The 27,775-nt window shown below is 41.4% G+C and overlaps 1 protein-coding gene across 2 annotated transcripts; it reads right to left on the minus strand.

The window, feature by feature from the left end:
- Positions 1-27,469, minus strand: LOC311250837 (vesicle-fusing ATPase-like). Of its 2 annotated transcripts, XM_084342923.1 has the most exons (23): positions 27,369-27,453; positions 25,938-26,160; positions 22,880-22,965; positions 22,523-22,619; positions 21,590-21,629; positions 18,271-18,437; positions 17,932-18,039; positions 17,209-17,284; positions 16,114-16,269; positions 13,358-13,557; positions 12,164-12,329; positions 11,952-12,026; positions 11,573-11,760; positions 10,262-10,357; positions 9,899-10,055; positions 9,586-9,719; positions 9,107-9,173; positions 8,855-8,934; positions 6,385-6,519; positions 6,086-6,199; positions 2,794-2,849; positions 2,560-2,632; positions 1-1,696 (listed from the first exon to the last, which is right to left on the minus strand). In XM_084342923.1, exons 3-22 carry the CDS (start codon positions 22,960-22,962, stop codon positions 2,602-2,604), a joined length of 2,226 nt encoding a protein of 741 aa, XP_084199049.1. In that variant the 5' UTR covers positions 22,963-22,965; positions 25,938-26,160; positions 27,369-27,453; the 3' UTR covers positions 1-1,696; positions 2,560-2,601. The 2 variants fall into 2 exon arrangements, with proteins under 2 accessions (XP_084199049.1, XP_084199048.1); XM_084342922.1 differs by lacking the exon at positions 25,938-26,160 and having other exon boundaries at positions 27,369-27,469.
- Between the last annotated feature and the right edge of the window lie 306 nt (positions 27,470-27,775).

Consider the following 27,775-nt stretch of genomic DNA (forward strand, 5'->3'; position numbering starts at 1 on the left):
TCATGCTTTTTGATTTATGAACACAAGTACACACAAACACACACACACACACGTTAAACAGATGTTGTTCCAGAGTGTAACAGGAAGTGCTCTCTGCATATTAGACACCTCATCAATAGATATGATTACTTCTATAGTTGTCTCACATGTTGGACATAAAATATCACAACTTTAATTTTAAAATGACATTTCTCTTGCTGTCAACAAATCCCACGAAAAGATAAAAAAAAAACATTATTTAATTATTAAAAACACATCAGTGGGCCACATGTTGCACTTGTTGACATGTCCCTTTATTACCATGAACACACTGTAATTTATCTTGACTCAACCCCACACGCACCACCCTGCTGCCAGAAATACATCCTCGAGCACAAGATGTGTATTAATCCGCTGCTGAATAGTCACAAATGCACTATATGCTCCAGTTAGAGCAACGTTTGCTTAAAACTACAGTACAGCACACACAAAAATGGCATAACAAATGAGTGCAGGGATGAATACTATTAAATAATTGTTAATTTGCAATATTCAATTGTTAAATTTTAGAGGAGGTTAATATGTAACAATTAGATCAATCGTCAAAAGTATAAAAGAAACGTTGAAGTATGGCATATAGGATACATTTTTCACTTGACCACATTTATTGCAATGTATTAAAAACAGGTGAACATCCATTTAAATTATCACACACAGACAGGAAATCAATGTTTACAGCTAAGAAAAAAAAAAGATCTTGGTTCCTTCTTATTTTTTTCACTTGTATATAAAAAAGAGAAGACCACATGTTGAAGCAACAGGATTCCCACGTGTAACCCGATTCAGTAGTTTTTATTTGCGTCTAATTTAGATTCGTTCTGACTGCATCCCACCCTCGAGCTGCAGCAGCTACTTGGTAAACGGCTGACTGTGTTTTCTCGATTGTGCAACACAGTATGTGGAGGTTAACCGCAAATGTCTCGGTAGGTTCGTCTCATTACGAGATGCCACATTTCTCATCATTACGAGGTAATTACGCCGGATTATAATTATAAGACAGTTCCTCATCATTTCAACATGCTGTAATTAAGACAGGAACATTCGATAATTAAATCAACTGGTAGCACATTGTTGTTGTTTTCCTTAGCGACTGCTGTAAATTGAGGTTTTTGGACACATTGGACCACCATCATTAACTCCAGGGTTTCTTGTAAGTGATATAATTAATTTATTCATAAAATAACGAGGTCAGACACAGTACAACATGTTAAGAACAGAGCGAGATCTTTAAGTCACGGAGGCATAAATGTCCTGGAATGATCACAATACAAATCTGTGCTTACAGAGCAGGCCTAGATAAACACACAGCGTTATGATTAGTGTTTGTGCATGCACGGGACCGCATCTTTCGTCTCGACTCTTTTCATATATAAAATCCCAGTGGAGTGCTCGAGGCATCGCGTACAGATTACAGCACAAGTCTTCAGGAAATGCAATATACACAGATACATCAAACTCTTTATTTTACACGTCCACAAAGTGCTGAGGAGGAGGAGGCTGCCTGGCTGGCTGCTGCTGCTGCTGCAGAAAGCTGCAGTGCAGAGAGAAGCGTGCAGAGCTTCAGGGATGGGAAGGGAAGGATGCAGAGGGAGACATGGAAACTATCTCTCGCTTGCTTCCTCCTGCCAGCCTCTTTCAGGCTTCCGTTCCTCAGCAACTGAGTGAAGAGAGACAAATAAAAGTGAGAAGAGACAGGCAGGCGAAGGAGACGTGCTGCCACAAGAGAGCACCTGTCTAGTCGACCTATTTTTAGGCACGCCGTGCGCTAACTATACCATAAAGTCTCTGAGGCAGCGATGTGAAGGAAAAAGCTCCGGCTGCGAAACTCAAAAGTTGTTCAAGCTTTTGTTGTTCATCACCCTGGGCAGCCTCTCCTCCTCACGGGCTGGTTTTCACAGAGCAGGATTAACAAGTTAGCCACGTAACTTTAAAAAGAGAAATGTCTTCTGAAACTTTGCAATCATCAACGAATGGGGATTAAATCATATTAACAATCTTTTTAACAGGGATGCAGGACGTCTGATCTTATTTTGTGTTTTCTCCCCTGTAATGTTTTGCTTGATTATGGTGCCCACATGGGACTGTGCGGAAAAGTCACTGCATCCATACCCTGATAATCCACAATACTACAATATATACACTAGTTCTCCATCACTCTTAGATGATAATTTAAGACAGTATATTTTAGCAGAATGCCTTTATTTCTCTGTGGCCAGACTTCTTCTTGACACAACGTGTAAATCATGCAGAAATTACATGTTTTAATCACCGAGGCTGTCGTGATACCAGAGTATAAAACCTTGGTCTAATACTACGATGATACCAGGGCAAAGGAAAGAAGTCCTTGGCACACAAAATAAGATCATTTTCCCCAAACATGAACCCACATATTTGTAAAAATGGCAATAATAATAATCATATTGTTTTTTAAAGGTCTCCTCATTAGCTCCTTCAGCTTGGACAAGAATTGATGTGTAGAAAATGTGACCATGTCGCCTGACGCAGGCGCTGCAGTCTTACCGTTGAAGGATGCCTCTCTTTCACTATGTGGCTCCACTGAGTCTAGATCGCCATAAACTTATCAGAACCCAGTCTGCAGCGGGAACAAGAAGGACCAAAAGTGTATTATTAATCACACTTGATACCACGTTGAAAATGTAAACATCTTGTATTTCTGAAGTGACGGATGTGAGCGTGGTGTAAGTGTTCAGGGTCCATTTGCTCAAATATTAGAAACAGGAAGCGAATACTTACGCTCCTTCATCCTTCAGTAGACTCAGGAACTTGCTGACTCTGTAGCCTGGTTCCATCTAGAAAGACAAGACACGTCACCTCTTAGTGCACCTTACATTTTACAAACAGACCCCTATTTTCTTCTTGAACAAGCATCTGTTTCATTTAAAAATTCAGATGCGAGGTGTTGAAATAGCTGGAAACGTCCTGGAGTTCACACTCCAGTCTGCACAAACAGGGCTGAGGAGGAGGGGAGGGGGGGGGAGAGGAAGTAAAATTAATGGCAACCTATGCAATAACTTACAGTATGTCTGCAATCGCCTGTAGCTACTAGAGTGAAGACATGAGAGCAGTCAGAAACATTGGAATGAGAGGAAAAAACATAAAGAGAAGACTGAGCTGAGAATGTGTGTGTGTGGCTGTTTTTCAGCATGTCTCGGCAAACACACGTTCATACTTCTTCAGGCTCAGGATGGGGTTGGGGTTGGAGGTGTGGTGGTGGTGGGGGGGGGGGGCTGCAGGGTGCAGAACATGGCTGCATTTGTGCATACCACAGCAATTACACAGCATCCAGCCTCAACAAACAGGCAGTACACATCATCAACATACCACAGACACGCAGTCAGCGAGAGAAATTAACGGCAGCCAGCAGTCAGATTTAGGTCAATTTTCTGCTGCTACCTGTCTTAGTAAACAAACTGCAATTAGGAAATACTTATCTCAGGAACAGCGAAGAAGAAGCTGCTGTGAAACAAAGCAGTTTTGGCACAAACGCCTCCAGCAGTACAGTTGGAACAGACTGTAATTGGCTCAGGTTTAAATGCGTTTGAGTCGAGATCGAACTGAAAAAATGTCTCCTAGAACCAAATTCATATCTGACAGGTTCAGCTTTAAAGACGACTAGGCTTCCAGGGAACTGGAGGATCTGCAAAACACAGATTAGAGTCGAGTTTTAGTCCCTGATATCGATATCAAGCTCGAAAAAAATCACCAGATCCGATGACTCCATCGTCAGAAGAATCAGAATTGCCGCACCAAACCGAACTCACGAAATTCAACTGAAATCTGACAAAAACACAAAAGAGCCGTCCTCTGCTGAGTATAACAAAGTCTTTATTCGCGGAGCATTGCCAGAGAAAGTTTTGCAGTGAAGTTGCCACCTCTGGAGCGATGATGTGCTGCTTTACAGACACAAAAACTAAAATCACACCGGGATTTTCTCTCCTTAAATAACTGTCTTGTCATTTGACAGGTGAGAACTAGCAGAAACCACAAGTCTAGTGTGTGCGTGTAGGAAAGAAAACAATTAAAGGTAAAGATATAGATAAAAGAAATCACCACCAAACTTCCCCTGTTAATTATTTATATTAAGACAGTTATATTTTTTGGATTAGAAGTTTTCTGAAAGTGTACTTTAAATGTGCCAATGACGCATTGTCTAATTAAATATGTGTTTTTTCCAACTAAAAAACACCTTATTGTTTGTTTTGGATGTTTTCTTTCCACTCTTCTGTAAGAAGATGCAAAATAGCACAAACACAAAAAGCAAAGCCTGGTGCCTCCCTTAAATATCTAATAAATGGATCAAATTAAAGCCGCCACAAGTCCTTATGACTCACATTCAGATCATGAAGCTTCCAAAGAACTTGGGGAGTGACGCATGACTAATCTTGACTTTTTGCACGATCATTTGAATTGATTATCCTGCTGTTTTGACAGGGTCAGGGCCCCTACAAAGCTCTGCAAATAAATCATCCGGGTACGGGACAAACAAATAATGACACAGACTTCAACAGAAACTGCTCGACCAAACCACAAACCACCCCCAAAGGCATCTTTAAGAGGATGAGTAGACTTCGTGCCGACTGTGCTTATCTACATAAATACAAGGGGTGTGTTGACAAGAAGCCAAGAATCTGCTGTGGGTGTTTGATCCATGTTTTCATGTCCACGGTCGGACGGGTTTAATGTACAAATACATGTTTTATCACCTGCTGTGTACGTTAGCCGCGATGATGACGGATCTTAATTCAATTTGCTCTAAATTGTAGGTACACAAGAACCACCAAGTGGCGTATGATTGTTCTTATGAGTAGCTTCCCTCTGATTCAGAACACATGAATGTAAGTTGGAAAGCGCAGCAGTACATGGTTTCAAAACGATGGGTCTCAACCGTTTGGAAAATGGTTCGTGAACTAGAAATATACTGGATCCCTCTGCTCAACAAATCATCAGCGAAGCCACACAGTTTTTCACTCCAGCTGATAGATGACAGTTTTTTGTGACGGAGACAGATTGTGTTGGCTGCTGGGAATGCCGGCCAGATGTCGAGGCAGAGGAGGGACAGGGTGCTCGAGCTCAGACCGCACTATTAGAAAAACAATAACACACAGGCCGGGCCAATCTGAAGCTTGTGTTTCTGAATAAAAATGTGAAGTGATGAAGGGAGTTGCTGAAAGACGAGACTGCCCTGGTAACTTACCTACACTGAAGTCTACTCGACCTTTCTATCATCAAACACCATCAGTGTGCACGGACTTACATCAGCATTACATTTACCATTAGAACGACTTACAGCTGGTGAAACTGTGAATATTGGACACGAGTTGACTCCTTTATCAACGCCAGCAGACAAGTTTGCCTCGTCACAATCGACGTCACAAATGGGCCGGAAAACAGAGAACAGCAAAAAGCAGCATGATAATGTGAAGGTGGTTTCTTTTTTACGTCTTTTACTTCAGTTTCTCTTTCAAACTCAGCTGACTGAACGATGTTTGAGCGCTGTTTAGAACGGAGAATCTATTGACGCGCCATCGCCGGGCTCTGTCTCAAGTGTCATACCATCATGGCGGAAAATGGCATGTTTCCATCAGTGCTGATTGGAGCTGTAGCCGATAAACATCTGTGACTGCTTAAGAGTCATTAGACCTGGGAATGAATACCTATCTTACATGCTCACACTGACGGCAAAAGCCAGATGTTAGTGGGTGTTAATGGTTTTTTGACAGAGGTATAACGCCCTGATTCCACTGGGCATGTCTCTGTAACCACACCTGTGCGACGCTGTTTTGTTGCATAAGAGCAAACGTCTCCTGAGCGTCATGACTGCCTGATGTTATTGACTTGCTCAGATTGTGTTTATCTTGTCATTTTAACATAATTTGTTCAGTTTATTTTGAAAATTGAGCGTATGATCTATCTATCTAATAGCTGTTGAGACATTTCAGTCTGGACCAAAGTGGTTTGGTTGCTAGCATTCTGCTCAGCGTGGCTACAATATACAAATGCAAAGAGAGCGTAATCGCCTTCTCACCTGCACGGACATTTCAATCAGCATGAGCAACTTCTTAATGCCGATCCACAGATTTTGGCCCTTCACAGCTTTGGCTATGCTGGCCCGTTCAACGTCCTGAAAACTCCCCAGCAGCTGTGGGGGGAAGACGAGGAGAGGAGAGCACTCAGGCATGGGATAAAACAGGTAAAATTCAGAGTTCAGGTTCTGAGTAAAACATCCTAACACCTTCATTTTGTAGCTGTGAGCTTCTGTTTGAGTGTGTGTGTGTGTGTGTGTGTGTGTGTGTGTGTGTGTGTGTGTGTGTGTGTGTGTGTTACCTCCAGGGCTTCGACCAGCTGCTCTCCCCTCGAGATGTTGGGAATGTGGATGGTGGTGCTGAAAGCATCCAACATCTCCATTTCCTGGAGGACGTCTTTACGGCTCGTGGTGCCGATGATCAGCAGCTTACGGCCCTGAAAGAGAAGCAGGCTTCAGACTTTAATGCGTTCATTCAATCATTCATTCTCTCATATTCTTCAGCTGCTTTCTTCTTATATCGGCTTTACTGCGGCATTAAGACATTTTGACTATGATCTGATTATGAAAAGAAAACAGTGGCAGGAGAGGACAGAGAGATAGAAATGAAGATCGGAGCAGATGGATTGTGAATTCTTTATGTTCAGTTGAAGGCACCACGCACTGTGAGATCTCGCAGGTTCACTGTGTGAGATGGTTTTAATAAAATCTTACTAGAAGTCAGTGTCAGACTGTACAGTACGATATTAATTTGGGGGCATGTCATGTTTGATGAATGTTCGGTGAATCATAGCCCAGAAATGCAAGCGGAGGCACGGAGCGTTGTCGTGGCCCAAACCCCGGATTGATTCCATCTATGTCGTTATTATGTTTTAACAAAGAAGCCAAAGGAAAACATTTGGCCGTGGTGCTGTTTTTTTGTTTTCTCTTCACTGATACGCTTGTAATGTTTGCTGCATCATTTCAGAATACATTCTAATGACGAGAATTGGTCCTGAGTTTATGACACTATCAGAACCGTCACGCAGGCTGTCTTTAATAACCAAAGCTCTTACTGGCTGTTGGTGGTCGGATCTCAAAATGAGATTGAGGACCACCAGATTTTTACCACATTTCTCTCATGACTGTGCAATTTTGAGCAGTCCCAGATGAAGGTCAGATGAGGGCTGGTGAAGCTTGTAGTAACCTTCCTTAACACTGTTGCGTTAGATGATAGGACATTTATAAACACTTTGATAAAAACTTTCTCTTTTGTGTGTTTATATTAGTCGATATATTGATTTTTTACTCTCTATCAGTTTCAGCATCAGCTCCAAAGATCCAGTATCAGTCGAGCTATAATTCTGTCATTGTTAAACCTTTACTAAGCCGTCTTTTTATTTTCTTTATAACATTAATATGCACTTTATTATGCATTCATTAGCAGTTAACTATGCTCTTATTAACACTTTTTTGCAGCTAGTGGCTCTAAATGCGACCAGGATGGGAAGCATATGATTAAGGCGAGTTTCAAACTGGTGCATAACACCAAACTGAAACATAACGTCATACAGAGAAATATCCATTGTGTTCCCCTTGAAGCTTCAAGCCATGCTACTAGCAAGCGTGCAACTGACCCGTCCTACTCTGCCTCTGATCATGCCTTGGCCATAGTGGGATTTGTAATTTAACATTTTAGCCGGCTGCTAGTAGTTCAGCTTATGTGAGAAGCACGATCCTCTTTCAAATGAATGAATGGACACTAAGGACTCAGTCTTGGTACACGAGGCGTGCGTTCTACCAGGTGAGCTACCTTGGCACTCTCACTTAAAACCTGACAATAAACCACTTTATGATACTATTATTAACACTTACATAGTCTTACTAACATATTAAAATGTTAATAAGCATCTTATAAGAACTTATAAGGGCTTGAACCTTACCTGAACTAACACTTATTACAAGAGCCTTGATATAAAGCGTTACATAAGGGCCTGGAGTCCCAACAAGAGCGTCGAGAAAGGAAAATGATCAGGAGACAGGAGAAGAGAGGACAACAGAACAGAACGTAACAGGACAGAAAACAACAGAAGACAACAGCGAAGAAGACAAACAAGCAGAGAAGAAAGAGGAGAAGCTAAAGAAATGTAGCTCCACTAAGCCGACAAGTTGGAGAAGCACCAGGAGAAGAAGACGAAGCAGGAGAGGCAGAGGAGTGGCGAGTAGACAGGGGGATTATGGCTGCCGGCTGCCCCCCCATGGCGTGGGGGGTTGTGATGCTGCATGCAGATGAGGTGCCACACAGGCGGCGGTGCTGCCAGGTCCTGGCTCTCTCACAGAGCCCATTCTCCTCCCTGTCCCCCTGGCCTCCCCCGGCCCCAGGCACCCCGCTGGGCCCAGCGCTTTACAACCCCAGAGGAGCACTGCAGCCAGGCATTCAACACCAGGCCCCGCGCCACTTCTCATGCACATGCAGCCATATAGTGGGGCTATACTCTCATTCACAAACCCATCAACAACAGACACACACACACAAACTACAACCAAAGAAACTATGAGAAATGGGTCTCTACCTCCACCATTCACAGTGAGCACAACAGGCCTGGACCAAAACACTCGCTAATAACCATACACTCACACACACAGTCGCTCACACATGCCAGTCTCAGCCAAAGACCTCCAACAATTCCTCACAAGACACTACGCTGGCATCCATAAGATCTGCTGCCCTCTTTCTGCCACCTCGGGACTAGCAAGCCCCACAGTGAGAGTGCTACAGAAAGTGTTTGCTACCTTTGGAGGAGGTTTCTTCAGCAGCACCAGCAGAGCTTGTAACACCAGGTTGGAGAAACGAGGGCCAATTGGCACGTAGTCTGTTGAGACAGATCATATCTTGTTAGAAGTTTTAATATAAAGATTGATTCACAATTGAAGCTTCATCCACATAAAAATGACCTTTACAAGAAAAAAAATCAGCAAAACACAAGACACTTTTTTTTAGCTGCCTTGTAGTCCAGTGACTCTGAGGGACAACTGGGGTCTCACCTAACAGACGTTCGATGTCATCCACAACCACACAGCTCAGCTGGGACTTGTAGGCATCTTCAAATATCTATCACAGGAGAAAACAAGAGCCAACAGGTCCAGATCAAAAACAAAAATAGGCAGAGATTTATGCATGACCTGAAAGCACTAAAGAGAATTATTTCTTTGTTATGCTATGAGTACATGCCTGTCAGTTTGGATTTAAACGAGTCAGTTTGAGTACTGACTCTAAGCTCACTTTTACTCATTTGTGACCATTGTAACATAACCTAGCTGTTTTATATTTCAATTAATTTCATCAAGCTTTTAAATGGAGATTATTCTTAAAAGAATCCACAAGATGAGAAACAACAGCATTAATAAAGCATAAACATTTTCCACAACGTTAAATACTTTCTGTACGAATCCCAATCATTCCTGCAGACTTACAAAGAATTATCTTTGGTTTTCATATGTCAGGACTTTCTGCTACGTGTTACCTTCTTGATGGCTTGGCATTTGGCGATCTCCGAGTGTCCGATCATCTTGTCGGGGGAGCAGATCTTGATAAAGGGGAACTGAGATTCTTCAGAGATCTTAGCTGCCAGCGCTGTTTTCCCACTGTTAGGTGGGCCTGAGGGAGAGGATCGATCACAAATCAGCTGATTGTAATAACACAAAGTCACAAAATATATCCTTCACACATGTTTTTATCTTAGGGCCCTTTAGAAGGATTACTGTTTGTTTAACTGTTGTTTGCTGACTTTGGCCTGAGTGCTTGAGTTGCATGAGGTTAGTGTGTATAAGTCTAACCTTCCAGCAGCACAGAGACCAAAGGTGTGCGTTCGCTATTTTTTGTCTGCTGCACCAGCAACTCCCCGTCCTCCATGACCGCTGACACCGGGTCACCCCATCGGATGATCCCGTTCATGATGTAGCTGGCGTAGTCCTCCTGGTTGGTACCAAACGCCTGGACGGGAAGAAGGAAGGAGAAATAGTGAGGTTGTGTTTTGTTTGAATGTGGGAGACCGAGTGAGAAAGAAAAATGACACCATCCGTATATAGATTGGTTCCCTATTAAAAAAAAGACAAACAAACAGCGACAAATATGGACTGAAGCAGAATATCTTAATTCGACACAAAGAGACAGTAAAGAGATGAGCAGAGTGAACTTACAGGTTTGATGTCGTTATTCAGCGAGGCCAGGAAGTCGAGCCTGCTGACCATCAGCTTCTCTGCCGTCTCGATGTTCACCTCCACCGTGTTACTGGCCTACAACAAACAAACACGACCACACACACAATACGAGTTGAGCGACAGAAGATAATGAGTTACTCTCGTTGCTGGATGAACTCAATGCCTCCCGCCAACGAAATCCATCACATGAAGTATGGCACATTTAGATTGCACAGTGTGTCGGGAGACAGTGCGCTCCCTCAGAGCAGAAAGGTCAGAGCGAGAGGAGGAGGGAGGGAAGAGTAAGTGTTCAGAGGAGTGAAGAGAAACATCACAGCCATCAGACATGTGTAAGGCCCCTTGTCGGTCATTTATCATCACCCTCTAATATCTGCTGCTGCGTGTGTGTCTGTGGGGGCAGAGCACTTAACAAATGAGAGCTTCACCTTATCTGTGTAGAACTGAGTCTATGCACCTGATAAAACACTTGAGTGAGGGCGCGCACACGCACACACACACACACACACACACACACACACACACACACACCTGGGTGGCTAGTTAAACTGGCACTACACTGTACAGCAGTGTACTGTGCTCACCAGGTTTTAGAGTCAAAGATTAATACAGATTAATACTCACAACCTCATCCAAAAACAAGTAAGTAAGTTTAAATTAAACTATCAAATAAAAAATATGCTCAAAGTGGTTACTGTGTTTTCCATAATAATGGTGGTATAACAAAAAACTAGAGGTGCGATGAAAACCTTTAACCATTTAAACCATTTATATTACAATATCAACTGTATATCAGAATATAGAACCGATTAGATTTTTAATACTAAAAAATAGCTACCAGGACCTTTTCCAGCCCTGAGGATTGTCTGCAGGTCTGCATACTGCCCTTACAACCTCCAGCAATGACAAAGGGCAGCCTGTATACAGCCAAAGGGTACACCCACTGTAATGCCTCAAGTTTGGCATTATGGCCATCGTTATCTTGGTTTTTCAGAGCCAGAAGTGACCATAGTGGAAAGAGAGGGGGAAGCTGGGAAGGATATCATGATTGAATGTGAGCGAGAACTTCTCAACTGTGAAGATGTGCTGGTTTAGACCGTTGCCCAGACAAATTATGAACAATTTAAAGACCACATATTGGGGTCTGTGAGATTGGACACGCGGAGTCACTAACGGTGAAAGCCCTTATTTAAAGAACTCCTCATCTTCAATCACAAAGAGCAAATGGACAAGGAGACGTATGGAGTGTAAATGTGAGCAGTAATATGGAAAATATGCCTTCAGCGCTCTGACCTTGATGTGTCTGTTCATGGCAGTGGACTGTGCAGCCCTGACCAGGCCCTCCAGCTCGGCACCGCTGTAGTTCTTCGTCTCCACAGCCAGCTCCTTGACATCTACGTCGGCGGACAGCAGGTCGTGCTGACGCATCTTTGCCGTGTGGATGTTGAGGATCTGAATTCGTCCCTTTTCATCAGGCAACCCTGAGGAACACAAATCAAATCTCACGTCCACTATATTACCCTGGTATTGATCCATCAGCGCCTCTTTTCCTGCCCACTTACAGGAATGGATTTAACTTGTAAATGTTCACTGGGTTGTTTGAGTTTTAATTCCATTTCCAGTATACAGAAATGGAATGTGAAACCACATCAGAGTGTTTTTGACTTCTTACCGATCTCCATCTTCACCTCCAGTCTTCCTGGCCTCAACAAGGCCTCATCTATCAGGTCAGGCCTGTTGGTCATACCTGAGGGAGCGACAGATGGACAGACAGCGGAAAGGCGAGACAGCAGATGAGTTAGAGGGAGTGCAGGTGTTCAGGGATGAGCCTGTGGGGTTGTGTTAGTTTGCGGAAATAGAAGGAGAAAGTTTGTGTCTGAGCACCTATGACCAGAATGTTGTTGAGCTGTTCCACGCCGTCGATCTTGGACAGCAGCTGGTTGACCACGGTGTCGTGGACTCCTGTGCTGCCCGCCATGCTGCCTCGCTGTTTGCAGATGGCGTCAATCTCATCAAATATGATGATGTGGAGGCCGCTGTTAGCGCCGAGCTGCTCGGCAGAAAGACAAGGAAGGAAAGGAATTACAGAAATAAAGAAAGTGAATATGTGCTGTTATCAAATATCTTCTTCAACTAGTAATCAGTTCCTCAGGGTTCTGAAAAATTGTCTTTGCAGTTGAGGGTTGTGCACAATCACTCAAGTGTTTTGCTTAAACATTCAGGACATGTGTTCTTCCAGTGAGTGGACATCAAAGTTAAAGGACTATTCCTGCTTTCAAGGTCTTAATGTACCATAATTTGCCTGTTTTGGGGTAAGGAAGGCCACAAAGGTTAACATTTTGATGAAACAGTCCCTAAGAAATTTCATTTTACATCCTTAAGGTCTACCCTCCCGTCAAGTTTCTCTGTGCTTACTGAAAGTCTGATTTTAAGAGGTTAAACACAGTACATAAAATCATGTTAATAATTCTCCAAATGATTCCCTAACCCATTATTTCTGAGACTAATATGTAACAAGACGACAGAGACACTGCAGATACTTTTCTTTCAGTACCTACCCTCAACAGAGAGACAGATGGAAAAAGTGAGGGCGCAGCAGGGTGGGGGGTTATCCCTCCATCTACAGACCTGTCAATCTCAGCCGTAGCATTTAAAGCAGGTGTGGAGCTGTCCTTATTACACACTGGATGGCGTGTGTGTGAGTGTGTGTGTAGGGAGGTCTAATAGGAGGTCAAAGAGAGCCCAGCCCCTCATTAGGTGGTGAAGAGTGAGGCTCGACGCTACTGTCTGACCATCCAAAACAACCGTCACTGCTGGGTTTCAATGCTCACACACACACACGCAGAAACACACCAGAACTTTACCAAAGTTATTACAGCTATGTCTGTCTAAAGGGCAGATCTCTCCACTCCTGAAGAAATTAGTTTTTTCTGTTTTCGATAGATGAATTGCTCATCTGTGTTTCAGGGGGAGAACACTGATCCCAGAGAACAGACTTACTGCGACTTTTAAATCAATGTGTAAATAATAATCGGTCTTGTGCGCGCCCGTATCTACTGTAACGTGTCCTCCCCTCACCCTCTTCTGTTCGTCCTCTGCGTCTGCAAACAGCTTCCTGATGTTGGCCTCAGACTCTCCAACATACTTGTTGAGAATCTCGGGGCCGTTGACGATCTTCGGCTCCCGGGCCTTGAGCATCTTGCCAATCTGTCGAGCCATCAGGGTTTTGCCGCAGCCTGGGGGTCCGAACAGTAGGATTCCCTTCACATGCTTGCAGCCTGGAGACACGGAAAGGGAAAGAGAAGAATACAAGTCAAATTGAGCACAGGCAGCAAATGTCTCTACTTGTTATTAAGCTCATATTTTTGTTGGATGAAGCTCAGACAGAGGACTTCTAATACGATGCTTTGAACTTGTTAATCAAGTGGCAGTAATTACTCCTGTCCTGAGCCAACATCTAGGGCATGATTTGCATATTTTTTCCTTTGGATGTGCAAGTGTTGGCCTGATTCAGCATTCAAATGATATTTTGAAGTCAGTATTTTATTCATGCTGATGTTGGGTTGGACACTGTGGGATTGTATGTACAAGCCTTTCATCAACTTGTGTCAAACAGTCAGGATACAGGTTTAACAATCGATTATTTGGACGATATAAATTATGCTTCAAATATCACAAAAGTCCATTAGTGATGATTATCTTACAAAATAAAACATGTAAATATGCCAACCTTAGGTTTGTCACAGCCTTTATTTTCTGCACTATCCATAGACGTTTTGTCAAGGAAACCAGGGCGATGCTAACTTCCAGGTTAGCCTACAAAAATATGTCATCCTTGCTGCTCTCTATGACGCCTTTGTATTTTTAGTCATAGGGCCCTAAATCCTAGAAGTCCACGAACCAGAACAAAAATACACAAGAAAAAGTCACTCTCTTTCAATTTAAATTGATATGAGGATGTTTGCACTGAGTAACTACTCGACAAGCTGAATAATAACAGCTGCAATGGGCAGAAAAACATGCAGTTATCTTGTGAGAACACTATTGTCTCTCTAAGAACTGCTAATATGTCTTTCAGCGTTTATCAGGTCAAACAGAATAATAGCACTGTTCACTGTTCACAATCACTGTTTTTAGTTATTACATTCAGCTTGTGTTTAATCCATGTCTCAATATTATGGCAATAAAACTTTGAATAATTCCTTTGTGGAATGTAACATTCCCTGAATCACTGAAAGCCACAATCAACGATTAGCAGGTGAGGCAGTGTGCTCCTGCGGTGCCTGGACCGTGACTAAAAACCCCTGACAGTGATCCCTGTGCACACTCATTAATAGATCTCTGACAGCTGTCAGATTACTATGATGATTCACTTTGCAGAGGACAGCAGCTCATTGTAATGAAAGCCATCAGGTAGTCGTCTTTGTGACTCATACACAAAACCTCCCTTCCCACACACATGTGCATAGTCCTAATCCTTGCTCCCAGGACTAGAAGTCTTGTGAAAACCTGTTGTAAAGACCTCTGAGCTCAGCAAATACACACATTATTTAAACCTGGGACACACAGACACTCTATACCCACTGTGCTAAGGGCCTGAGGCAGCGTCCGGCAGTGTGTGAGTTGACCTTTAGCCGGCTGGTTGTGTGCAGGAGTCGGCCTTTGGCTGTGGCCAGCTGGCTGCTGTAATGAGATGGCATGCCCTGATAGAGCATCCAGCTAAAGGTGAAGCTGTAATTGGAAGGCGTGGGGAGCAGGGAGAGCAGGCGCTGACAGAGGGGCGGTGTGCATGTGCACGTCACACATTTTGTGTGTGCGTCGGAGCAAAAGTCTGAAAGTTTCACCTTGTCTCCCCTTTGCTCCCCAAGAGGTGAAGCAGACAGACAGAAGCTTCAGTGCCTTCCCTCCCAAAAACAACACAACTCCCCCCCACCTGTCATCCTGGCTGCTTTTCCTTCAGCAGGCCCAAATGGCAGCTCAGATGGTTATCTGGGGCCTCTCAATTAGTCTGGGCTAAATGTCATTAAGCAGGTGCAAAAGGCCATTAAAAGACCTGCACTGTAAACTTTCTCCAGTCTCTACACTTATGGAGAAGGAAATAAAACAAAAGAAATCAGGAGTGATGTGATGAGAACAGTTATAAGTCTTTTCCAAGAGCTGGACAGTGGTCGCCTTTTTCATATGTAATGCAATCCTGATTCCAAAAAAGTTGGTAGCTGTGTAAAACGTAAATAAAATCAGGATGCAATCATTTACAAATGAAATGAAATAAAGTTTTACCAAGTGTTCCTGAGTCCATGTCGTAATATCCTTTATACAATCATGTGTTTCCCAAAGTATTGAGCCTCGCCCCCATCCTTGCTTGTGAACAACTGAGCCTTTCAAAGGATGCCCCTTTCATACTCAATCGTGACACTACGACCTGTTACCAATGAACCTGTTCACCTGTGGAATGATCCAAACAGGTGTTTTTTGAACATTCCACAAATTCAACGCAAGTATATATTTACAAAAATTAAAGCTGATGAGGTAAATCATTAAATATACTGTCTTTAGTTACCAACTATTTTGATAAGCAGTAATTGTTTGTCATTTTTCCAACATAACATTTGCTGGTTCCAGCTTCTTGAATGTGAGGATTTGCCGCTTTACTTTGATACTTATGATAGTAAAAAGGAAACTTTGGGTTTTGGGCTGTTGGTCCCCTGGTTGAAAATGTTCTCACAACACAGACAGTCTTGTGAAATCGTCATCTGACTTGCAGCGAGACAGTGTAAAAAGGCACAAACAAATGAATAAGTGATGGCGGGATAAGGAGAAAGAGGGAAACTCACCCATCTGTTCTACTATGTCTGGAGGGAAGACTCGGGAGGCGAAGGCTCGACGGAAGATGTCAGAAAACTCCTTGTCGAGGCCGCCAATTCCCATCCGCTCAAAGTTCCAGTCTGGGCTGATGATGGACTGGCGAGACCCTCGGGTCTTGGATTTCCCTGGAGAGGGTAGATGTTTTGCTCAAAAGGAGGGTCTAATGTTTTTGATTATATACTGAAAAATAATAATAATAATAATAATAATAATAGACTGTATTTCTAGTGTGCCTTTCAAAACCAGAGCCACAAAGAGCTTCACCAAATACAATACCATATAATAAAGTTGCAACGATACTCAATCATAGAGAAATAAAACAAAATAAAACGCAAGAAAAACAAGAAAGAAACACAACCCAAAATCTAAAACAGCAACATTTAAATATTTCAGTAGATATTATAAAAACAGTATCCAAATGCTTGAAGAAGCATTTTTCTCTACTCTTATGTGCTTTTTTGCTCTGGTTTTTATTGACTGATATCAGAGGCTGCTGCAGGAGATGTTTTGAGTTCTTTGCAGTGAAATTAATACAGTGCATTGAATAAGCTTTGTCTGAACAATTGCCTTGTGTTTTACAAGATTTTGTTTCTGATTGATGTGTTTAATTAATCATCACAACATTCATACAACCAGATTGTATTGCAACCTTGTTATGAAGGTAAACTGACCGTCAGGTGGCCATAGGCACAGTTGGACCTAAATATTGAACCACTGCCAAAAAAATGTGAAAGGGAGAGCAAGATGTGCAAAATGTGTGAACTGTGCCCCCTTGTGGCTTCATAAAGAATCATCCTGCAGCCAGTGAATGTAGAAAAACATTTGTCTTTATTTATAAGTAAATATGAGGTTTGCAGCAGTTTTAGCAGCTCACTATTTGTTGTGATCATCATGTTAGCTTTAGTGACTGTAAAGTGGGACTTAAACCACAAGTGACACAATTAAAAACAATACCAAGTAATCAACTATCCATACTGTAGCTACTTGAGTGAAGCCCCTTGTTTTTCCAATAGGTGATTAATAGCTAGCTTTTATAAGAGCCGTGTATAAGGCGTGACACTCACCAACCAGAGTCATGGACGAACTCTCCGACTTATCAAACAGCACCTGACTGTTTCCCAGCAACAAACCGATCTGAATCTGAGGAAAGATTAATAACAAAACCAGAGTTACACGGTGCTTCACAAAATACAATACAATAAAGGTGCAATGATAGAGAATCATAGAGAAATAAAACAAAATAAAAGGCAATAAAAACAGTTAATTCAAGAACAAAAAACAAGAAATTTAAAGCACAGAGGGACAAAACAAAATATAAGACAAACTTTAAAACATATGAATAAATGCTTGTCTGTAAAGATGTGGTTTATGAAGCTTTTAAAACTGAACCACTGATCTGATATTCTGGGCAAGTTTGTTCCATAGCCTTGGGGCTAAAACAGTAAAAGCTAGATCCCCCTTTGTTTTAACTTTTAACAACGTTTGATTCTCTGATCTGAGAGGTCTCAGAGAGAATAAAGGGATTAGGAGCTCTGAAATGGAAAGAGGAGCCAGACCACGAAGCGATTAGAAAGTAATAAACGACAACAAAAATCTTGAAAACCGTTCGGGACTATAATCAGCAGTTATGTTTACTCTGCCACAAGACTAACTATATATGTATATAAATGGAAGAAATGTGCAACACTTAGCACTTCAACTACGTGCGGTTTAAATAATTTGTGTTCATTAAAATGAATAACTTCCATGTTATGCATAAAAGCCTCGACAGAAGAACATTGTGGTACCTTGGGTTTCTTGCCAGAGCCCTGTTCTCCCTTTAGGATGCTGGGGTCCATGGCCTCAATATCCTTTATCACTAAGCCAAACAGCTTATCACAGAAACTGAACACGAGCTGGGGAAAAACACACACACACACACAAAGACACCCAGTGAGTAAGGCAGAGATAAGGACAGAAAAACTAGTAAATTAAAATAATTCAGTTGTATCTATAATGCATGTTGTGCTTTTATTGTGAACCTACATCGCGTTCTTTCATGATTTACGTATGACTCCCTCACATCTACAAACCTTAGAGCAAAAACTTAGACTGACACATTATAATCCCCTTAAAGCCCCAAGCACCTGCTGGCCGCTGCTGAAGGCCTGGTTGTTGAAGTGCTGGATGAACTCGCTCGCCAGGCTGTCTGAGTCGTAAGGGTTGCTGTCCACACCCTTCTTCTGCAGGAAGTCGATTTCCACTGTCATGGTGCTTATACACTGTTTGGACTTCTCAAACTTGTATTCTGTTACTGTAAGGGGAGAAGAAAACGATGATTAGGTGATTGGGTGATGATTTCTGATAGAACGGTTGGTTCCACTCAGAGTAGAGTGAGACGTAAATTGGCCAAATCACACTGTGTTTCCCGCAGGTCTACAGGAGACATTTCCTCATCCTGGTGTCGTGCCGTCTAATTAAAATTAAAGCTGAATTAATTCATTTTCGTGGCCACTTCGGGGACGCAGAAAAAGAAGAAAGTATCAGGTTCTTTAGCTGCTAGAAGCTATTCTCTCTCTATCAGCGTGTTGCTAACTTTGTCTGTCTGCTTTTTGGTGCAGAGTGGTTTTGTGTCATTTCTTCTGCCGGAAAGGGATCGATGAGGGCCAGAAAACCAAAACAATATGCTTAAAACACTACATAGAGCTTGAGAAAAACTGCAGTTGGGTGCTGATTATTTGAGGGTTTATCACAACAATTTGATCTTATTTGATCAATTGTGATTGTGAAAATACTGATTAGTAAAGACAATGCTGACGTTCACTGTTCCCAAAACCTACCACAGCACCATTTTTAAGTAACTTCACCTTAAATATCTGCAATCTACATAAAATACATAGAATATAACAACTGTACACAATAATACATGGCAAATTATTGTGTTAACCAATTTTAATGCGACAAAAGAAACTGAATGCTAGTGTTGTTTTGCTCTAAGCAGTCTATATAAAATCACGCACTGGTTGTGAATACTCTTTTCTTGTCAATCTGCCTCATTATTTTTAGAAACAGAGCAGTCAACTGTTTAAAGGTGATCTTTTCCAATACAATCCTAATTGTAACAAAATAACTACAACAAAAGCCAAAAAAACTACTTGTTTTCTGTTTCATCATGGTTGTCCAACCATTTATATGCAATACACAGAATTTCACCAGCAGATGTCGCCATTTTTGTCTGTAACAAACGCTTGGAACTTAAACCATTTTCAGCACAACTGCCTCAGAAAGCTTTGTCTCCCCCATCACTACTGAATACCCCGTGCAGCTCTGTATTTATGTTCGGATAATGTTCAATAAGAAACGAGCTAAAAGGCAGGGCCTTAGCTCATTAGTCTATTTGGAGTGGTTACCAAATCAATTAATGCCTCGTTAGCAAGGCAGTTATAATCAGCATTTCCTGAGTTTGATATGACTTGTAGGAACCTTTTCCGATTCAAATTGTCTGCATGTCTTCAAACTGCTGCTAATGCCTAATTATGGAAATTATATGTAAGGAGCTCTCTTCTAGACGCGGCTGATATTTCCACTGCTGCCAGGTAATTAGGAAAATTACACCCGGTAATAATGCTACATTATTCATAACACAGTTACCAGGAGACAAAGCTGAAATATTGCATCCATTATGGAAAGTAATTAAATGCTCAAATGCTGTGATACAGTTGATCCAAACAGGAAGAGAACAGAACCTTTTGATCAAATAATAAAAAGAGCTGTGGTTTTGCCGTTTTTCTCAAGACAATGTCTGTGAGGCTCATTCATTCTTTCACTCGCTGGATTATATTTTCATTCCTCCTTTTCACTCCTGATATGCAGACAGAATCATAATAGCGCCCATCAGTTTGGGCATCACTTGGCCTGAGGGAGCTGAGAGAAATATCTCATCAAAGAACAGGCCTCGTCTTTCTCTGGATGCTGGCAAGCCTCTGAGACTGATGTGCAGTGACACCACTTACGCATATTGTTATACCGTCTCTCCCCGCACTGCTGCACATGCTCCCTCCACCCTTTAAGACATGCTAAACCCTCTAACCCCTCGTATAAATCGTAATCTGCAGGATATGACCATCAGATGTCAGCACAGTGACAAAGAGCGACAAAGACTGCAGTCTTTCAAGTAAGTCACATGTAAACTGCATTAATCCTTCAAAGTCTGAAGGTTAGATTTGATGTCAATGGCTATTATGTTTCTCCTGGTGCAGGTGTCTGTGATTCAAAAGGCATTCAGAGATAAGAGAGAGACTGTCAAGTGCTGCTAATCAATAGATGGCTGATTAATGGCAGGCTTCACAAAAGGCTCAAAGGATGTCCTAGAGCAATCAGAAGTCTGTGCAGCTGGTAGATACATGTGGTGCTCCTCTAGCCTGTCACTATTATCCTCAGTTAGCACTTGATGACATTTTGGGCGCCTAAGTGAAAACTTACAAATCTTAATATTGTTAATTTCTGTTGACTGTTACAGCCAAACAAAGGCTGAAGGACCGTCCACACCAAGAACAATCACTACAACGATAATGATGTGAGTATTCGGACTGATGATACACGGTACGTACTCAAGCTGTGTCGCAGCTCAGGAAGGTGGATAGAGGTTTTCTTCAAAGATGAGAGGATTTAGGAGTTGTCGTCTTTTGAAGACAACTCTTCAAAAGACGACAACAAATCTTATTCATAACAATCACATCGTGAGGACAAAAGGAGTTCAGAGTCTTTAGCAGTGCCAAACGTAAATTACTGTACGAGTTTCCATGAAACTTTGGATGGAGGATGGGTCTAAGCCCAAATTAGACCCTATCAACTTTTGGTCTGGATCCAAGACGTTTCTCTCACTTTCTTCAACATTGCAAGATAAGGTGGTTTTCCACATTTTGGAAAATCCACATCTTGATGGGAAAAAAAGTGAGGCGTATTTGGCTGGTATCTATAATTGCGTCAAATTTGATGTGGATCCAAATAAAAATCCAGATCTAGCTGACTGGCTTAAATATGTTTTATTTGATATTGGACCAGCCTCGACTGAATTATAGGGGACTGTCGGGCCTTGGCAGAGGTATACAGTCTACTATGTGCCATTCTAGTTGTTAATGTGTCAGTCCACCTCTCAATATTTTCTTAACTACTCAATCATTGGCATACACAGCCTCAAGCCATTCGTGCCAACTGAGGACACACACTAGAAATATACAGTTTCATGTTTTATAAAGTCTCAGTATTTCACATAACATGGTTGGTTGGTTGGGCAACCAAACTACAGTGTGCGTGTGTATGTGTGTTCATGGTAATGAACAAACATGTCACCCAGTGCAACAGTGTGGCTTATTGATGTGTTTTTGGACAAAAGTGGAGCTCTACAGCACACAGGAAGAAGATTATTCAGAATCACCAGTCTTCTGCAATGACACTGAAGCTTACCTTCAACCTCTTGTCCAATCGAGAGGCCAGCCCATTTTCTCTATTAAGACAAAAAGCAAGTGATTGATTTAATTATTTCCATGTCTCATCATGTCTTTCTGTATTAGGATACATTACTGGAATGGAACCATTTAGCCAAATACTTGTTAATTACATTTTCCAGAAGCACAAAGTTATCAGGTAGAAGACAGCTATACTTCAAATGAAGAGCACTACACATTTCACAGAGACATCAGTGCAACTTTCCTCTGCAGCATGGTCTTATTTCACAACATTTATACACACTAAATGCATAACTCTGACATATAATTTAGTCCATCTTAAAAGGCTGTACATGAGCTGTGGCCAATGACGGCTACTGTGTCAAATATAAGTCAGTCAATCAATAATTCATATTTAATGAGGTAAAATGGTAAAATAAGACCGTTTTGAGGAGGTTGCAGTAGTACCTGTGTGCCGTTGTGGCTGCCGTGTTTATAGACGGAGGAAGAGCAGGCAGAGACAGGCAAGCAAAAAAGGAAAAAGCAGTAACAGACAGATTGAGACAAACAAAGAGGACCATGCAAAGAGCCCAAAGAAACCACAGGAGCTAACGTAAGACTTTTATGAGAGGACATGTTGACTCAAGGTCATATACTGCGATCAAGGTTTAAACAACAATATGTCGACAGAAGAGGAACTGCTGTTCATTGGCGCTTTGTAAAGGAAAACTGTGGGTATCACCTGTTAAATTATTGTATTAGTTAGACAGAAAATATAGGCATATTTTATTTAACATTAAGACTTGAATCATTAGCTACATAAGCAAAAAAACAAAAAACAATCACTCAGCAGGAAACAGTTTATCAGCAATGCACAGCTTCCATCAGACCACACAGTAATCTTTGAGATGATGTGGCAGAGAACATTTTGCTCTTGAAAACTGAAACCTACCTGTGGCAGGCTGAAGGCAATGCTCCCAGAGCTTACACTGGGATGTCTCTTCAAGGTGAACACATACTTGTGGGTTAAATTGCGCACAGTCACGTGTCTGCATTGAGACAAACAATGAGGACACAGAGGAAATTATTAAATAAAGAGAACAAATATCAACCTGGGTGTTACCATTCTTCCTCTTCCTGTACAACTTTCGCTTCAATAAATGTTAAATGTTAAATATTCAAGAGACTATATATAAAGTTCATCCACCCATTCAACAGACAACCCACACACATATACACAGATTACACACACACTATTATTTTTATAGTATGACGCACAGTTACATGGACCAGAGGAAATCCCACTCACTGTTCAAAATGCGGCTCCTTCTCATTGATGACGGCACAGTTGGTCAACGACAGTTCGTCTGTCGGGCATTTAGCCGCTTGCATAACCTGAAACAGAGACAGCAGAGAACAATGTAAACAGAGACCCCACTGAGGAGTTCATCTTTACAGACTAGGGATATATCAGCAAAAACATCAGTATCAGCTGTCATTGACATGTTGGCAAATAAGATGACTTTCACTGTTAGCAGTGGCTGATGTTTATCTGATGTGTCGCATCAATTTTGCGCTGGCACATTCATGAGCTGCTGGCTCGTGGCATCCCTGCCATCAGTGTGTGAGGCTCTGTTAGCACTGAAAGGTTTCAGTTATTTTTTATTCTTTTTAAAATCAAGATTTTTTTGTTTCTGTGGCACATAATAAAAAAGAAATGTCACAATCTAACTAAAGACATTTGGAGGATGTAGTTTTTTGAAGGCATCTGTATCACGGTTGGGTGGAAGAGTCTTTTTTAGATCACTTTTAACTCATAGGCAGTTGTGTATTTTTCAGCTTATAGTACAAAAAAGGGCAAAACAAATTAGATAAACTGAAGAATTTCATATACAGCACATGACCTGCTAGTGTACCACTGTTGAAATGCATTGAAAGCGGGTATTGTGGACTGTTATATGAAATAATCTGAAGTGTTTACAGTTGTTATGCATGGTCTCCATAAAGTAGAACAGCTACAGAGAAGCAGATTGTATAGGTCAGCTCTCTTGAGGCTTTGCTTCCACTTACGCAAAACCACCATGACATGGATGTTGCTATGGCGATCTCTTCACACTGATAAACCTTCAGTAATAAGTTCTCACCACAAAACTTCCTACTAGGTCTGAACACTGAATGTCACATGCCTGTATGTCAAGTGTCTGTAAAAGTCATTAAAGGGCATACTATACAGGATGTTTCAGTTTCTGTTTGGAGACACTATTCAAAATGTGCAGTAAGAGATTCTGGGAAAACATAGCTGATTGGTGAGTCTCACTGCCAGGTCGTCAAATATAAACGCTACCGACCTGGCAATAAAACTCACCAATCAACCGTCTTCCTCCAGAATTGGGGGCACCCAGAAACGTCGTGAACACAGGGAAGTTAAAAATAAACCAATACAAGCAGAGGGTATGGTCTCGGCAGATCAAACAGCCATATACTTCTGGTGGGTGTTTGTGTTAGGTGATAAAATAGCTTGAACAGAGTGTGAAATAAATGTGAATCAAGTATTGTAAAAAACACAAAGGCCGTGCTGCAAAAGTTCCTGATGTCTTTCCTATACAGTGTGATAAATTACAGTAACTGTCCGTATTGTACAACAATGGGATCTGTGAAATTCAACACAGCTCGGTTGGAGAAACCATTACATGCTGCACACAGTGGACTTATTGGATTCTTATTGACTTTTTCAAAGATAGCTCTGCTTAGCCTTACTGACTTATGAAAATGCTTCTTTAATGTTTATGGCCAGTAATGTCTCAGATTTTTAATCTCTTGATAAGGTTCAGCAAGATCCTCCTATTTCATATCTGTCGGGCAGTCTTTAAAAAGTCATGCTATGCAGCCGAATATTGATCAAACACACAGAACTTTATTTTAATTCTGGTTCAGTTTCTAAAATCCATTTGATTGAATGCTGCAGCCATTAAAAAAAGAGTCACACTCACCCACGTAATATATGCTACAGTCCGACAGTGTGGGAAAAGACGAGTTTAACAACCTCAAAGATACTTAAGGGGACATGAAAGTGGGAAACTGGATGTCAAGGGCTTAAACATCATTATGAGGAAAGCCGCAGCTCTTCAGCCTTTGCTCTTGACTGAAATGCATCTTCCCAGAAACTCGACAGAGTGAAGTACTACACTGCTTCACACCGAGCTACTCAAGTCTGACCTACAGTATTAGCTGCTGGCTGGGTGATTCAGTATCCCTCAAAGCTATGGTGAGGCGTGCACTGTGATGAAATATCAACTCAAAGGTTCAGTTCACCATAGCCTCTTTTTATTTGACCTCAAAAGAGTACCAACTTCAAGTAGATAAAGTATTTGTGGTCTATTACAAATCAGACTATCATGAACTGCAACAATGAATCGTATTATCAAGAAAGTAATCGACAAATTACTCGGCAAGAACTCATACTCTCTGGACCCATTTTCAAATCAACGAATAGATACATATACAGAATACTAAAGACAACAATTCAATAGGAGTATATGGAGTATAGGAGTAATAATGTCATCACAGTCTTTTAAAGTTATAAGAAAATCCCACTCTGATTGAGCCTTTCTTAGAAAAACACTGCTCTCATTCCAATAACCTAATTAAGTAACCTACTGACCTACATCTCAAAGACATCAAACTTAACCTAATTTAAGCATTTCAGTATCTAGGCTATCAAAATATAGAAATCTAGAGAGCAAGAACTGCAGAAAATCTAAAATCTTTGTTCTGCACCAGAGACCATGTTATAGCGGGGCATTCTTTACATTGTTTCCATATAATCAGCTCAAATGTGAAGTGTTAATGAGGTTCAGTAAGTCCAGTATCTGTAAAACCATATAATCTGAGCAACTCTCCTATAGAGTAAAGCAGTTCCAACAGAAACTGAACTTATTAGTTCATTGATTTTTCAGTTGTTGCTGTTGCATATTGAAAATGTATTGTTTTATAACTGTTCTTTATACTTTAATAGGGATGTTATCTCAGTCTCCTGCCTTGTCAGGACTACGTGTACAAGGTACAAGATACATCTAATGTAATTTTTTAAACAAGGGTTCAAAACACAAGTACAATACGAGTCCTTGAGTCCTGCTACATCTATTTTAGATAATGGAGTGTTGAAGAAGACTTCAGGAGTATCACAGCCTGGGGAATGAAGCTGCTCTGTAGTCTGGTGGTATAGCAGCGGATACTTCTGTATCTTTTGTCGGATGGCAGCAGGGTGAACAGACTGTGGCTGGGGTGGGTGTCCTCTTATATTATTCTGTGGGCTCTATGCAGACATCTTACTTCACTGATGCCGCTGATGCTCTGTAGATAGCTACCTGTGATGTTCTGAGCAGTTTTAATCACCCGCTGTAGAGCCTTCCTGTAATGGGCCGTGATGAACCATGCCAGTTTGTGATGTTTCCAGTCAGGATGATTTCTGACTTTCTTTGCTGCTCTGTCGGGAAGTGGGAAGTAGAGCCTGCTCTGTGCTTTTTTTAACCAGGGTGGTAAATTAAGTTATAGCTAACTCTGGTACAGCTAAGAAGCTGTGCACTGTCCCTATCAAACAAACAAACAAACAAACAAATTGTAGCCATTATGTTAATTGCAGCCATAACAACCACCATGAATGTAGGATTTAATGCAGGGTTGTTGTATTAGACTGCAATACTTTCACTTTTAACGAGGTGATCTTTGAACACAACTGTGGGTTTATGTAAACTAGGGGTCGACAGATACCGAAACTGATTATCAGAAATCAAGGGGACTGATAACCTATATTTGGGACCAATGTTCATTTGCAGTAAAAATGCAACTCAAAATTCGAACCTAAGTACATTTTACGCAAGTACTGCTCTGAAGTACAATTTTGAGGGATTTTAATCTTCTGCTACTTAATACTTCCTCCCCACTACATTCATTTGATACATTTATTTACTAGTTACTTTGCAGATTCCCATTATTTTAGTGTTTATAGGCTATTAATTGTGACGTGTTACCGATCAGATATTATTGTGGGCAGGACATTGTGTCAGAGGATGCTGCATCGGAAACCACAGAAGAATGCAGATATCAAGGCCAAGGCTGATAATCGGTCTAGCCCTGATGTCAACAGCTGCAGAGTGAAAGTTTTTACCCATTTAAAAAGCTGCTACATTTCCCTCCTTTCACATCAGTCCTGGTTATCTGCCTGTTCCTCTTGTTCATTTAAACCCCTTTCATGTTCCTTAATTTCACTTCAGAGACATCATTGAATTAGCCTTTAAAAGTTGGAGCTGTGTTCAAAGTCCTTAGCAGTGTTTTTATAATCTTAGTAAATAACAGTGTCAAGACCCAGTGAAGCAGTTTCAAACGTCTTTTCAAGGAAATTGCTCAATAGGTTGCCATTTAGCATTTTCACGTAAAAAAGGCGTTTAAAAAACGACAGTGGTCACCAGCTGCTGCTCACGGGGAATACAGTGCTGACTGTGTGGCTAAAATACGCACATTGTTACACATTTTAACTTATGTATAGTACAACAATAGTAAACGTACAACATGTTAGCAACAGTGTGAGTGGTCATGAGATACTCCATTCGTCTTCCGGGCTGCCTACGAAGTTTTGAATGACATCTGATTCTGCCACACAGGCTAATGCCGTGTTGGCTCACTTTACGTGTCAAAAAAAGCCTCTAACACTTTAGCTAAACGTTAGCTTTAGTACTGACTGTTTTACGTAAGTGCTCTACTTGAGTTCAAATGATAATATTCGCTTTAAATAAACTCACCCGGCCGCTCATCTTTGTATTTTATACTCCAGTTCAAGTGCAATTCAGCAGGAACGGTCTGCTGACAGAACAACTGCAGACGTCGGTTGTAACGTGCGGGAGGCGGGCTCTCCCCGACGTGCTATGATGTCATCACGCACACGACGCAGAACGAGGAAGTAAGCGGAGATGTAAACCTATGACGTCCTAGGCTGTAAACTACTTTTGTAAAAATGAACACAGAAAAGGTTTATTGTATGATTGTTTATGCATAATAGCATTCTGAATGATTGTGTTGCTCATCAGATGAATAATCTATTCAAGTTGGAAGCCAAGATTTATATTAATTGTTATTTTATTATACAAAAATGACCAGAAAATATAACTTACACATTAGTTGTCTGGATCTATTTGGGAAATTTCTTATC

The sequence above is a fragment of the Pagrus pagrus genome, assembly GCF_965226575.1.
Source record: "Pagrus pagrus genome assembly, chromosome: 21".
NCBI classification, from domain to species: domain Eukaryota; kingdom Metazoa; phylum Chordata; class Actinopteri; order Spariformes; family Sparidae; genus Pagrus; species Pagrus pagrus.